This window comes from Hypanus sabinus, chromosome 8 (assembly GCF_030144855.1).
Source record: "Hypanus sabinus isolate sHypSab1 chromosome 8, sHypSab1.hap1, whole genome shotgun sequence".
NCBI lineage: Eukaryota > Metazoa > Chordata > Chondrichthyes > Myliobatiformes > Dasyatidae > Hypanus > Hypanus sabinus.
In genome coordinates, this window is record NC_082713.1 from 4916149 (window position 1) to 4929429 (window position 13281).

Sequence of the window (13281 nt, forward strand, 5' to 3'; positions counted from 1 at the left end):
GTCATGAGCTGCGATTCGAGGAGTTCGGAGGGGATTGAATGGTGGCCAGCAGACTTCAGTAATTGAGCTCCAACGGTTGTGCACGAAGTGGTTTGGACTTTGATAAGTTTGGCGCCTTTTCTTTATTTTCTTTTCCTTCATGTATACTGTATGGTTATTAATCAGTTATAGTAATCTTTATAAATTGTAATCATTTAATTGCATATGGTATCCTGTTTGTTCTTTGGCGAGGCGGGGACATCACACAGCATCCACACAAGCTGATTACCCAGTTTGGCGGGGCCAAAAGCTGCTCCCCCTAGACGAGAACGAGCTGAGCGAGCCTGAGGCGACCCAGGGGGTTACAATCCTTTCCCTTCTCCAGCTCTGTATCACTTTCGCCAATCACCTTTCCAGCTCGTAGCTTCATCCCACCCCTCCGGTCTTCTCCTATCATTTCGCATTTCCCCCTCCCCCCACTACTTTCAAATCTCTTACTATCTTTCCTTTCAGTTAGTCCTGACGAAGGGTCTTGGCCCGAAATGTTGACAGCGCTTCTTCCTATTGATGCTGCCTGGCCTGCTCTGTTCTACCAGCATTTTGTGTGTCTTGTAGTTTGAATTTCCAGCATCTGCAGATTTCCTCGTGTTCGTCCTGGCCTTCACATGTGGCTTAGCTGCTAAGTCCAGTGGGACTGTTTTTACTGACAGCAGAAGGGACAAAGGCCGACTACTGGCACCTTAAAACCAGTCGCTCCGGGCAGATGGGAATCTAAAAAGGAAAAAATTTATCTCAAACCTCTGCTGCTTTGTGGCTATACCCAACACATAGGGAAGGTTTCCAAAGTAAATCCAGTGCTAGGTTCCCTAAGGCAGACCTACGTTGAGTTCAATGCTGACTGGCAACACCTACAATGCTACAAGTGCCAAACTGTGTCAATCTTTGCCGTTCCTTTGGAGTCATCTGCTGTGTGAAAGGTGGGGGGGGGGCCTGCTGCATGGGCAACAGCTTGATCTCCATGTCGTACTGCTCTGGCTTGCATACTGAGTTGACACTAGGATGCAACATTCAAGGTTGACCAGTGGAAACCAGCCTCTCCTCTATGCACTCTGTCTACACTTCTCGCAGCCTCAGCAGAACAGCCAACAGAATCATAGAGCCTACCCATCTCGGACATTCTGTCTTCTCCTCTCTTCCATTTGGTAGAAAATACAAAAGCCTTAAAGAATGTACCACTAGGCTCAAGGAAAGCATCTGCTATGCTGTTACAAACCTGGTGGTTCCCTGGTATGATAAGGTGGATTTAGGATCTCACGATCTACCTCGTTGTGATCTTGCATCTTCTTGCTTACCTGTGGTGCACTTTCTCGTGTTAATGAATTCCTGTACCAGACAGTGATGCAGAGGAGTCAGGACACCCTCAATGTGCTCCTGTAAAAATGGATTAGAATGGGGGGGTGCGGCGAATGGAGTTTCACTCGCCTTAATCTGCTCAGGAAGTGGAGATGCTGTTGTGCTTTCTTGACCAAAAAGAGGTAATGTTGAATATGTTCTATGTCAATGCACTGTACAATGATTTGATCTGTTTGAACAATATGTAAGATAAGCTTTTCACTGTATTTCAGTACATGTGACAATAACAAACCAATTCCAATTCTGTTGCAAGTTTTTGTTGCACCTCAACATGCAAGTAACTGCGCTATGACAATAAACCTGGCTTTGACTTTGATCTATCAAATGCTCTTCAGACAACATTCATCAATTTGCTGTAATTCAGTGGTGCAAACTATTAAATCATCAATTAATATTTAAGTTTTGTAACTTTTCTCAATTACTATCTGCTAAATTTCAGTTTGCTTAAATGGGACTGTAAATATTCACATCTACTTACCATATAATGCCACCCCAAAAGAAAGAGAAAATGACAAAAAAGGCTAGAGAGCCCCATATTACAAAGTGGTTCAGCCATGTCCAGTATCGAGTATCCAATACGAGCTGAAAATGCAACAAAATAATGAAAGCTACATAGTCAATACCAAATACCACAGCTGATTATATGCATTACTTTCCTTCACCATTCTATACCAAATTTGCTGTAAATTTGATACTCAAGTAAAAGATACTATGTAGAAAAATACAAATAGAATACAACACAACTATCTGCATGACTGAAAATCAAAACTATGAAACCTTGTGTTTCCAGCCAAATCAGTGTATGTGGTAATATGTTTATCCTAGGAATTGTCTCAAAATCTATTGATTTCCAATATATTTTTGAGAAAGCGGTAAGTTCAAGACTACAAATTCACAGAAATGAGTTCTACATTGAAATACCTCTGACAGTTGTTTAATGACATTGCAATGTGGGAAACCAAAATGACAAGCAACAACAGCTTAAAGAGGTGACATGTTGTAGCGTGATCACTTGAGTCGAGTACAATGTTCTAAGCAGGTGACTATTTGTGGATCCTCAGGAGGTAGTAGAGGCTCCATAACAAAGTGATGATAACAAAAGACTGGAGAGCCACCGTTCTTATACATCAGCCCTAGTAAGAGTCACCAACCGCCCAAAGCTGACCCAAACCTCAAAAGGCAAGAACACAATATCAGCTTGGGGCCTCAGCCACAAGTTCTTTGAGAACATAGAACATTATAGGCCTTTCAGCCCAGGATGTTGTGACGACCTTTTAACCTACTCCAAGGTCAATCTAACCCTTCCCTCCCATTTTCTATCATCCATAAGCCTAAGAATTTCTTAAATGTTCCTAAAGTATCTGCCTCTACTACTATCCCTGGCAGGGCATTCCACTCACCTACCACTCTCTGTGTAAAAAAAACTTATCCGACATTACCCTCTACACTTTTCTCCAATCACCTTAAAATTACGTCCCAACCCTCTTCATATTAGCATTTTTCTTGGGTTCATCGCACAAAAACAACCAGTTAGGCAATCAGCACCTCAGAAAGGTCATGCTCAAAGATTCCCGCATCATGTGCATTTCTTTGTGAATGTATTAAACAAGAATGCTTTAAGGGTTTACAGACTTAAGGGAGGGGTGGGGAGGAATACACTGGGGTGGGGCTTTCTAGGTTGAAGGTTCCTTGGCTATGAGTATAAACAGTGGAAAAGCTGAAGGCCTCTGTTTAATTCTGAGCAATATTTCAATAATTTTGAAATATTGAACGGAACTTATTTGATACTTCAAAAAAATGAAAGAAGGAACCAAATGCAGCATATCTAAGTTTGCTGATAACATTAAGTAGAAAAGCAACTTCTGCAGAGATATAGAGCTAGGTTAAATGAGTTGGCAAAGATTTAGCAGATTGGGTGAATGCAAGGTCATCCACTTAGGAATGAAAACCAGAAGATCAGATTATTAAAGAGTGAAGGTCACAGTACACTATTGTGCAGAGGGACTTGTGAGTGCTTGTGCATGAATCACAAAATTTGGTTTGCAAGTGTGATATGTTATCAAGAAGGCAAATGGAATGGCTCTCATTGCTAAAGGGATAGAATTTAAGAGCAGGGATGTTAAGCTGCAACTGTATGCTGGTGAGGCTGCATCCAGAGTAACGTATGCAGTTCTGGCCTCCTTACTTGAGGAACGATACACTGGCTTTGGTGGTGGTGCAGAAGACATTCACCAGGTTGGTTCAGTAGATGATGGTGTTAGTCTATGAGGAGAGAATGAATCACCTGCGACCATACTCACTGGAATTCATAAGAATGAGAGGGGATGTTATAGAAACACATAAAGTTATGAAAGGAATGGACAAGATAGAAGCAGAAAGGTAGCTTTCTTGGGAAGGTGCAATCAGAACCAGGGAACGTCACTTCAAGATTTGGGGGAATCTGTGGAATTCAACCCAGGGAAACAATAGAGACTACTTCAATAAATACACTTAGATAGTTGAACGGATTTCTGAAGAGCAGGGGAATTAAACATAATGGGGAAGAACCAGATAGATGGAGCTGAGTCCACAGTCAGACCAGCCATGATTTTATTGAATGGAGGATAAACCTCGATGGGCCAACGCCTGCTCCAAGTTATTATGTTCTTTAATAAATAAAGTTATTTTTGCTGTTGGGTCCAGAGTCTAGTAATCAATAGACAGTAGGTGCAGGAGTAGGCCCTACTATCTATCGTAGAGATAGTAGATCTACTTCTGCTATCGTAGAGACAGAAATATGGGAAGAGGGGGTGGGGTGGCCCTGTTGGTGAGGAATGAGATTCAGTCCTTAGCAAGAGGTGACTTGGGAACAGGGGAAGTAGAGTCTGTGTGGATTGAGCTGAGGAACAGTAAGGGTAAAAAGACCCTAATGGGTGTTGTGTACAGGCCCCCAAACAGTAGCGTGGATATTGGGTACAAGTTGATTAGGGAGTTAACATTGGCATGTGCTAAAGGTAATGCAGTCGTTATGGGAGATTTCAACATGCAGGTGAACTGGGAGAATCAGGTAGGTGCTGGACCCCAGGATAGGGAGTTTGTGGAGTGTCTAAGGGATATATTTTTGGAACAGCTTGTGCTTGAGCCAACCAGGAACGAGGCTATTTTGGACTTGGTGATGTGTAATGAACAGGAATTGATAAGTGATCTTGAAGTAAAGGAGCCATTAGGAAGTAGTGCTCATAACATGGTAAGTTTTTATCTACAATTTGAGAGGGATAAGGGCAGATCAGAGGTGCCAGTGTTGCAATTAAATAAAGGAGGCTATGGAGCCATGAAGGAAGAGCTGGCCAAAGTTAAATGGGCGGATGCCCTGGCAGGAAAGACAGTGGATCAGCAGTGGCAGATATTCTTGGGGATAATATCAAAGATGCAAAAGCAGTTCATTCCAATGAGAAGGAAGGATTCAAAGAGGGGGAAGGGGCCACAGTGGTTGACAAAGGAAGTCAGAGATTGTATAGCATTAAAGAAAAAGAAGTATGACAGGGCTAAGATGATTGGGAAAGTTTTAAGGAACAGCAGATCTTAACTAAAAAAGCAATACGGAGAGAAAAAATCAGGTATGAGCTCAGCCTAGCCAGGAATATAAAAGGGGATAGCAAAAGCTTTTTTTAGCTATGTGAAGAGAAAGAAGATAGTTAAGAACAATGTTGGCCCCTTGAAGAATGAATTGGGAGAAATTGTTATGGGAAACAGGGAAATGGCAACAGAATTTAATGTGTACTTTAGATCTGTCTTCACCAGGGAGGACACAAGTAATCTCCCAGATGTATGGATGGGCCAGGGCCATAAGATATCAGAGGAATTGAGACAGATTGACATTAGGAAAGAAACTGTGATGAGCAGACTGGTAGGACTGAAGGCTGATAAATCCCCGGGTCCAGATGGTCTGCATCCGAGGGTTCTAAAAGAGGTGGCTCAGGAAATTGCGGGTGCATTGGTAATCATTTTCCAATGTTCCTTAGATTCAGGATCAGTTCCTGAAGATTGGAGAGTGGCTAATGTTATCCCACTTTTCAAGAAGGGAGGGAAGGAGAAAACGGAGAACTATCGCCCTGTTAGCCTAATGTCAGTCGTGGGGAAGATGCTTGAATCCATTATTAAGGACGAAATAGTGGCACATCCTGATGGCAGAAATAGGATTAGGCCGAGCCAGCATGGATTTACCAAGGGCAAATCATGCTTGACTAATCTGTTGGAGTTTTTTGAGGGTGTAACAAGGATGTTAGACGAGGGTAAGCCAGTGGATGTTGTGTACCTAGATTTTCAGAAGGCATTCGATAAGGTGCCACATAGGAGATTGGTGAGTAAAATCAGAGCTCATGGCATTGGGGGCAGGGTTTCAACATGGATAGAAAACTGGTTGGCAGATAGAAAGCAAAGGGTAGCAGTGAATGGGTGTTTCTCGGACTGGCTGGAGGTGACTAGTGGGGTACCACAGGGCTCTGTATTGGGACCACAGCTCTTTACAATTTATGTCAACGATTTAGATGAGGGCATTGAAAACTATATCAGCAAGTTTGCTGACGATACTAAACTGGGTGGCAGTGTGACATGCGAAGAGGACGTTAGGAGAATACAGGGAGACTTGGATAGGCTGGGTGAGTGGGCAGATACTTGGCAGATGTCATTCAATGTGAATAAATGTGAAGTTATCCACTTTGGAAGCAGGAACAAGAGGGCAGAGTATTGTCTGAACGGTGTAGAGTTAGGTAAGGGAGAAATGCAAAGAGACCTAGGAGTCCTAGTTCATCAGTCAATGAAGGTGAATGAGTAATTGCAACAGGCAGTGAAGAGGGCAAATGGAATGTTGGCCTTTATTACAAGGGGAATTGAGTACAAGAGCAAGGATGTCCTTTTGCATTTGTACAGGGCACTGGTGAGACCACACCTGGAATATTGTGTACAGTTTTGGTCTCCAGGTTTAAGGAAGGACATTCTGGCAGTTGAGGAAGGGCAGCGTAGATTCACTAGGTTGATTCCTGGGATGGCAGGGCTGTCTTACGCAGAGAGATTGGAGAGATAGGGCTTGTACACGCTGGAATTGAGGAGATTGAGAGGGGATCTGATTGAAACGTTTAAGATAATTAAAGGATTTGATAGGATTGAGGCAGGAAATATGTTCCAGATGTTGGGAGAGTCCAGTACCAGAGGGCATGGATTGAGAATAAGAGGTCAGTTATTTAAAACAGAGTTGAGGAAGAGCTTCTTCTCCCAGAGAGTTGTGGAGGTGTGGAATGCACTGCCTCGGAAGACGGTAGAGGCCAATTCTCTGGATGCTTTCAAGAAGGATCTAGATAGATATCTGATGGATAGGGGAATCAAGGGATATGGGGACAAGGCAGGGACTGGGTATTGATAGTGAATGATCAGCCATGATCTCAGAATGGCGGTGCAGACTCGAGGGGCTGAATGGTCTACTTCTGCACCTATTGTCTATTGTCATTCGACTCTTCTAGCCAGCACTGCCATTCACTGTGATCATGGCTGATCATACACAATCAGTACTCCGTTCCTGCCCTCTCCCCATATCCCCTGACCCCGCTATCTATAAGAGCTCTATCTAACTCTCTCTTGAATGCATCCGGAGACGGCCTCCACTGCCTTCTGGGGCAGAGCATTCCACATATCTACCACTCTCTGGGCGAAAAAGTTTTTCCGCACCTCTGCTCTAAATGGCCTACCCCTTATTCTTAAACTGTGGCCTCTAGTTCTGGACTCACCCATCATTGGGAACATGTTTCCTGCCTCCAGCATGTCCAATCCCTTAATAATCTTATATGTTTCAATCAGATCCCCTCTCATCCTTCTAAATTCCAGTGTATACAAGCCCAGTCGCTCCAATCTTTCAAAATGTGATAGTCCCGCCATTCTGTGAATTAACCTTGTGAACCTACGCTGCACTCCCTCAATAGCAAGAATGTCCTTCCTCAAATTTGGAGACCAAAACTGCACACAATACTCCAGGTGGGGTCTCACCAGGGCCCTGTACAGCTGCAGAAGGACCTCTGTACTCCTATACTCAATTCCTCTTCTTATAAAAGCCAGCATGCCATTAGCTTTCTTCACTGCCTGCTGTACCTGCATGCTTGCTTTCATTGACTGATGTACAAGAACACCTAGATCTCGTTGTACTTCCCCTTTCCCTAACTTGACTCCATTTAGATAGTCATCTGCCTTCCTGTTCTTGCCACCAAAGTGGATAACCTCACATTTATCCACATTAAACTGCATCTGCCATACATATGCCCACTCACTCAACCTGTCCAAGTCACCCTCATTCTCATAACATCCTCCTGACATTTCACACTGCCACCCAGCTTTGTGTCATCAGCAAATTTGCTAATGTTACTTTTAATCCCTTCATCTAAATCATTAATGTATATTGTAAACAGCTGTGGTCCCAGCACCGAACCTTGCGGTACCCCACTGGTCACAGCCTGCCATTCCGAAAGGGACCCGTTAATCGCTACTCTTTGTTTCCTGTCAGCCAGCCAACTTTCAATCCATGTCAGTACTCTGCCTCCAATACCATGTGCCCTAACTTTGCCCACTAATCCCCTATGTGGGACTTTATCAAAAGCTTTCTGGAAGTCCAGGTACTCTACATCCACTGGCTCTCCCTTGTCCATTTTCATAGTTACATCCTCAAAAAACTCCAGAAGATTAGTCAAGCATGATTTTCCCTTCATAAATCCATGCTGACTCGGACTGATCCTTCTACTGCTATCCAAATGTGTTGTAATTTCCTCTTTTATGATTGACTCCAGCATCTTTCCCACCACTGACGTCAGGCTAACCGGTCTATAATTCCCTGTTTTCTCTCTCCTTCCTTTCTTAAAAAGTGGGACAACATTAGCCACCCTCCAATCAGCAGGAACTGTTCCTGAATCTATAGAACATTGGAAAATGATTACCAATGGTCCCACGATTTCTAGAGCCACCTCTTTAAGTACCCTGGGATGCAGACCATCAGGTCCCGGGGACTTATCAGCCTTCAGACTCAACAGTCTATCCAACACTGTTTCTTGCCTAATATAAATTTCCTTCAGTTCATCCTTTACTCTAGTTCCTTTGGCCACTATTACGTCTGGGAGATTGTTTGTGTCTTCCCTAGTGAAGACAGATCCAAAGTACCTGTTCAACTCATCTGCCATTTCCTTGTTCCCCATAATAAATTCACCCGTTTCTGTCTTCATTGGCCCGATTTTGGTCTTAACCATTTTTTTGCTATTCACATACCTAAAGAAGCTTTTACTATCCTCCTTTATATTCCTGAGTTTACCTTCGTACCTCATTTTTTCTTGGCGTATTGCCTTTTTTGTTATCTTCTGTTGCTCTTTAAATGCTTCCAGTCCTCCAGTTTCCCGCTCATCTTTGCTATGTTATACTTCTTCTCTTTTATTTTTATACTGCCCTTTACTTCCCTCGTCAGCCATGGCTGCCCCTTACTCCCCTTAGGATCTTTCTTCCTCTTTGGAATGAACCGATCCTGCACCTTCTGCATTATTCCCAGAAATACCTGCCATTGTTGTACCACTGTCTTCCCTGCTAGGGTATTGTTCCATTGAACTTTGGCCAGCTCCTCCCTCATAGCTCCATAGTTCCCTCTGTTCAACTGTAATACTGACACATCCGATTTTCCCTTCTCCTTCTCAAATTGTAGGTTAAAACATATCATATTATGGTCACTACCTCCTAATGATTCCTTTACCTCGAGGTACCTGATCAAATCCCGTTCATTGCACAACACTAAATCTAGAATTGCCTTCTCCCTGGTAGGCTCCAGTACAAGCTGTTCTAAGAATCCATCTCGGAGGCACTCCACAAACTCCCTTTCTTGGGGTCCAGTACCATTCTGATGCTCCCAGTCTACCTGCATATTGAAATCCCCCATGACAACTGTATCACTACCTTTGCGACATGCCAATTTTAACTCTTCATTCAATTTACACCCTACATCCAGACTGTTGTTTGGGGGCCTGTAGATAACTCCCATTAGGGTCTTTCTACCCTTAGAATTTCTCAATTCTATCCATACTGACTCTACATCCCCAGATTCTAAGTCCCCCCTTGCAAGGGACTGAATATCATTCCTCACCAACAGAGTCACCCCACCCCCTCTGCCAGTCAGTCTGTCCTTTCGATAAGATGTATATCCTTGAATATCCATTTCCTAGGCCCTGTCCGCTTGAAGCCATGTCTCAGTTATTCCCACAAATTCGTACTTGCCAATTTCCAACTGAGCTTCAAACTCATCTACTTTATTCCTTATACTTCGTGCATTCATATATAATACTTTTAATTCGGTACTCCCCTCTCCTTTCATATCAATTCCTATTTCACTTGGCCATACTGTATGATCTCTTCTAGAGCTTTCTACTCCATTGATTCTGTTGTCCTTTTTAACTTGTCTTATTTTCACTTTCCCTTTAACTCCATCCTTATATTTCCAGTTCATTCCCCCTGCCCCCCGCCACTACTTAGTTTAAACACATCCATGTTGCAGTGGCAAACCTGTCTGCCAGAATGCTGGTCCCCCGCCTATTAAGGTGCAACCCATCCCTTTTGTACAATTCATCCCTACCCCAAAACAGATCCCAGTGGTCTAAGAATGTAAATCCTTGCTTCCTGCACCAGTTCCTCAGCCACACATTCAGATCCATTATCTCCCTGTTCCTGCCCTCTCCAGCACGAGCAAGACATTTCAGGAGTAATATTAGCTGACTCATCTATAAGCAACACATGATAGAACATGCATCTGAATGTATAATCAATTTAGGCAAATATATATGGTCATAGATCAGCATAATTTCACAATTGCGAGCAGACTCCAAAGGGTTACATGGCGAGGTCCTGATTTTAGGGTATTACCTAACCTTGATAAGTTATGATAATTTGATAAGTTGGAATATGATTAAGTCAGGACCCTGTGCAAGAAAGTTATCAAAATTAAACTCCTCAAAACATAAAAAATTCAATGCAAGTTAACTAAAATACATACCTTAAAATTAACTGTAAATACTAAAACTGTAAAGACAATTGTACCAAAAGTCCAGTTTCCATAAATCTGTAATAGAAGACAAAATAATACATTAAACATCAACTGAATATAAGATCATATAGGAATGTAGCCAATACTTATAACTCTGTCTTCAAACCCTAAATGTGTTGAAAACGTAGTTTTCATCTTGTTTCATCTTCAGCTATAATCCACAGAATAATAAAATACTCATTATTGCTGACGATACTCACTTAAAATTTAATTTTTAATACACATTACAATGGGAATTAAATAGCAAAACACACAAAACACTGGAGGAACTCAGCAGGTCAGGTAGCACCTACAGAAAGGATTGAAGAATTGACACTTCGGGCCGAGACCCTTCATCAGGATACTATTTCCAGCATCTGCAGAATCTCATGTGTTTATGGGAATTAAATAAATTAAAATGCAAATTGAAATGCATCAGGCTGAATGGGTACATTCACCAAATTTCAACCATAATGTTAAAATGAGTTATACTGAATTGCAAGTTCAGCCTTAAACTTACTGTTTTACGAACAGCACCGAAAGTAAAATACAGGCTTTATCAAATTCCACATCCCATTTCAGCTTAGGCCATGTCATTCTTCAGACTGAGAATCTGAAGATTCTCACTCCTACACAAGTTGAGGGCAAGATCAAAATCCAGATAACTGTAGACACTCGAACAGTTCACTAGGCACCTTCACTACATTCCGCTTACAGTCAGAAGCAATTAGAACACACAGCACAGGAACAGGTCCTTCCTTCGATCCACAACGTTGTGCTGAGTTAAATCAGTAATCAAATGGGCAAATAAACTAATCCCTTCGGCCTATATAATAGCCATATCCTTCCATTTTCCTCACATTCATATGCCTATCTAACTGTCCCATGGAAGTCTATAACATATCTGCCTCTACCACCAACCCAAGCAGTGCATTCCAGACACTCACCACTATGTTAAAAAAACTTGCCACTCAATCTCCTTCAAATTTACCCCTTCTCACCTTAAACACATACCCTCTGGTATGAGAAATTTCAACCCTGGGAGAAATTGATTGCCATCTACTCTTTATCTCTCACAATCTTATAAACCTCTATCAGATCTCTCTTCAGTCTCCGCCATTCCAAGTTTGTCCAACCTCTCGCAGTAGCACATACCCTCTAATCCAGACAGCATCTTGCTAAACCTCTTCTGCACCCTCTACAAAGCCTCGACATCCTTCTTATAATCGGGCGACCAGAATTTTATGCAATACCCCAGATGCGGCCTAACTAGAGTTTTATAATGCTGCAACATCTGACTTTTAAACTCAATGCTTCAACTAATAAAGGCAAGCATGTCATATGTTCTGGGAACTATGACCTTGGACCTCAAGATCTCCCTGCTCATGAAGACTATTAAGAATCTTGCTTTTATATATGCCTTACTGTATTTGTCCAGATTAAACTCCTCTGCCATTTCTCCGCCATATTTGCAACTGATCTATATGCTGCTGTATTCTTTGCCAGTCTTCTTAATAAGATGCCAAGAAAGAAGCCTTATGGAAATTACTTTAACAAGCAATTTCCAAGGTCAGGAAATCTTCAATGATAAAAGTCAAAAAGACAAGATTAAAAGGATATCACAACCATTTGATGAAGCAGTAAATGAAAATCTAATTTCTGTAATTCAAATGGAAGATACAAGATCCAGGTAAACTCATTATTTCAGCTTGTCCCTGCTCCGCTAAACTAATACCTGCATACCTTGACTCAGTTTTATCCCCCCGGTTTGGTCCCTTCCTACCTACATCTGTGACAGTTCACACGCTCTCGATCTTTTCAAAGATTTCAAGTTCCCCGACCCTGGCACAGACCCAACCCGTTCCCTCCACCACCACTCTCCTCCGTCTGGCAGAACAACCTCACTCTCAACAATTTCTCCTTTGCCTCCTCCCACTTCCTTCAAATAAAAGGTGTAGCCATGGGCACTCGCCTGGGTTCCAGCTATGGCTGTTTTTTTGTTGGCTAAGTGGGACAGTCTATTTTCCAAGCCTACAGTGGTGTCACTCACTGACTATATCGACAACTGCATTAGTGCTGCTTCCTTCATCCAAGTGGAGCTCATCAAATTCGCCTCTAACTCCCATCCTGTTCTCAAGTTTACCTGGTCTACTTCCAGCTCCACCCTCCCCCCTTTCTCGATCTCTGGAGACAGGTTATCTACTGATGTCCATTGTAAACCCATGGACTCTCACAGCTACCTGGACTATACATCTACCCACCCTGTTACTTGTAAAAATGCCAATCCCTTACTCTCAATTCCTCCGTCTGCTCTGAGCCTGAAGCTTTTCATTCCAAACGAAGATGTCCTCCTACTTCAAAGAAAGGGGCTTCCTTCATCTGCCATCCACGCTGCCCTCAAACCACATCTCTTCCATTTTGCACGTCTGCCCTCACCCCATCCTCCTGCCACTCCACCAGGGATAGGGTTCCTCGTCCTCACCTACCACCCCACCAACCTCTGTGTCCAGCATATAATTCTCCATAACTTCCACCAGCTCCAACAGGATCCCACCACCAAGTACATGTCCCCTACCCCCCCACCTTCTGCAGGGATCACTCCTTGTGTGACTCTCTTGCCCATAATTCCCTCCCCACTGATCTTCCTCCCCACATTTAACTTTGCAAACGGAACTAGTGCTACACGCTACCCCTACAACTCCTCCCTCACTACCATTCAGGGATTCAGGGCCCAATCAACTTTGCATCCATCTTCCACCCTGCCCTCAAATTTACCTCATCCATTTCCGATACCTCCTCCTCCCCCCCACCTTGATCTC

General features: G+C 43.0%; 1 protein-coding gene across 2 annotated transcripts in view; it reads right to left on the reverse strand.

Moving 5' to 3' along the window:
• Positions 1 to 13281, reverse strand: part of atp11c (ATPase phospholipid transporting 11C) — a 208025-nt gene that overhangs the window by 16927 nt on the left and 177817 nt on the right. For both annotated transcript variants that reach the window (XM_059976687.1, XM_059976686.1), the window contains exons 26-27: positions 10433 to 10498; positions 1871 to 1974 (exon numbers count right to left, since the gene is read on the reverse strand). In XM_059976687.1, coding sequence (XP_059832670.1) covers positions 1871 to 1974; positions 10433 to 10498 — 170 coding nt within the window. The remainder of the gene's footprint in view (positions 1 to 1870; positions 1975 to 10432; positions 10499 to 13281) is intronic.